The sequence below is a fragment of the Haliaeetus leucocephalus genome, unplaced genomic scaffold, assembly GCF_000737465.1.
Source record: "Haliaeetus leucocephalus isolate CR32 unplaced genomic scaffold, Haliaeetus_leucocephalus-4.0 Scaffold309, whole genome shotgun sequence".
Taxonomy (NCBI): Eukaryota; Metazoa; Chordata; class Aves; order Accipitriformes; family Accipitridae; genus Haliaeetus; species Haliaeetus leucocephalus.
This window is the reverse complement of record NW_010972745.1, coordinates 10,982-12,981: the sequence shown is the minus strand read 5'-3', so window position 1 is coordinate 12,981 and position 2,000 is coordinate 10,982. Positions and strand designations below refer to the sequence as shown.

Sequence of the window (2,000 nt, the reverse complement as noted above, 5' to 3'; positions counted from 1 at the left end):
GGGATTTGGGGATTCTGGGGGTCTGGGCAGGGACCGGGGCACCCCCACACCCCCAAGACGCAGTGGGGCAGCTGCCAGGGGTGGGGGGGGATCAGGATGGGGCAGAGTCTTGGGGGTCCCCAAACCCCCCCACGTCCCCTGTGTGTCCCCCCTCCAGGACATGGCGGGGCTGCTGACGCCGGCGGCCGCCCGGTTGCTGGTGGGGGCCCTACGGGAGCAGTTCCCCGAGGTGCCGCTGCACGTCCACACCCACGACACCGCCGGGGCCGCCGTCGCCTCCATGCTGGCGGCCGCCAACGCCGGCGCCGACGTGGTGGACGTGGCCGTGGACGCCATGGCCGGCATGACCTCCCAACCCAGCATGGGCGCCTTGGTGGCCTGCGCCCGCGGCACCCCCCTCGACACAGGTATGGGCGCCCCTGTGGAGGTGCCACCATGGTCTTGGTAACGGCAACGTGGTCATGGTGGTGGTGACATAGTTATGGAGGTGGCAACGTGGTCTTGGCAATGGCAAGATAGTCATGGAGGTGCCACCATGGTCATAGAGGTGGTGACGTGGTCATGGAGGTGCCACCGTGGTCTTGGCAATGACAACATGGTCATGGAGGTGGTGATGTAGTTATGGAGGTGCCACCATGGTCTTGGTAACGGCAACGTGGTCATGGTGGTGGTGACATAGTTATGGAGGTGGCAACGTGGTTTTGGCAATGGCAAGATAGTCATGGAGGTGCCACCATGGTCATAGAGGTGGTGGCATGGTCATGGAGGTGCCACCATGGTCTTGGCAATGGCAACATGCTCATGGAGGTGCCACCATGGTCATAGAGGTGGTGGCATGGTCATGGAGGTGCCACCATGGTCTTGGCAATGGCAACATGCTCATGGAGGTGCCACCATGGTCTTGGCAATGGCAACGTGGTCATGGAGGTGGTGACATAATTATGGAGGTGGCAACGTGGTTTTGGCAATGGCAAGATAGTCATGGAGGTGCCACCATGGTCATAGAGGTGGTGGCATGGTCATGGAGGTGCCACCATGGTCTTGGCAATGACAACAGGGTCATGGAGGTGCCACCATGGTCTTGGCAATGGCAACATGCTCATGGAGGTGCCACCATGGTCTTGGTAACGGCAAAGTGGTCCTGGACCTGGTGACTTAGTTATGGAGGTTCCACCATGGTCTTGGCAATGCCACCATGGTCTTGGAGGTGCCATCATCATTGTGGAGCTGCCACCATAGTCTTGGTAATGGCAGTGTGATCATGGAGGTGGCAATGTGTATCGTGGAGGTGCTGCCATGGTCTTGGCCACCGTGGTCACGCTAATGGCACTGTGGTTGTGGCAATGGCACTATGGCCATTGTCATGGTGATGCCACCATGGTCACAGTAATGGTACTATGGCCGTGGTGACGCCACCGTGGTCATGATGGTGTCACCACGGCCGTGGTGATGGACCCATGGCCATGATGATGCCACCGTGGTCACGGCAATAGCGCTACGGCCACGGTGATGCCACCTCAACCACAACATGATGCCCAATCCATGGTGTCCCTCAACCACAGTGGCCTCCAACCCGTGGCCACCCCTCACCACGGTGTCCCCACGGGGTCCATGGGTGCCCCCTACCCACGCCCCACCTCTCCCTCCCCCCCCCGCCGCAGGCATCGCACTGGAGCGGGTGTTCGAGTACAGCGAGTACTGGGAGGGGGCGCGGGGGCTCTACGCCGCCTTCGACTGCACGGCCACCATGAAGTCAGGCAACGCGGACGTCTACGAGAACGAGATCCCGGGGGGACAATACACCAACCTCCACTTCCAGGCCCACGCCATGGGGCTGGGCCACAAGTTCAAGGAGGTCAAGAAAGCCTACGCCGAGGCCAACAAGCTCCTCGGGGACCTCATTAAGGTGGGCGTGGGGCTGGGTGGAGTTGGGGGTGGTCCTCATGGGGTGGTCTCTATGGAGGGGGTGGTTCTCCACAGGGTGGTCTCCGTAGGGTGGT

The 2,000-nt window shown here is 61.3% G+C and overlaps 1 protein-coding gene across 1 annotated transcript in view; it reads left to right on the top strand.

The window, feature by feature from the left end:
* Nucleotides 1-2,000, top strand: part of PC (pyruvate carboxylase) — a 22,377-nt gene that overhangs the window by 17,730 nt on the left and 2,647 nt on the right. The window contains 2 exon segments of the mRNA XM_010571180.1: nucleotides 158-407; nucleotides 1,662-1,906. Of these exon segments, the coding sequence (XP_010569482.1) occupies nucleotides 158-407; nucleotides 1,662-1,906 (495 nt within the window).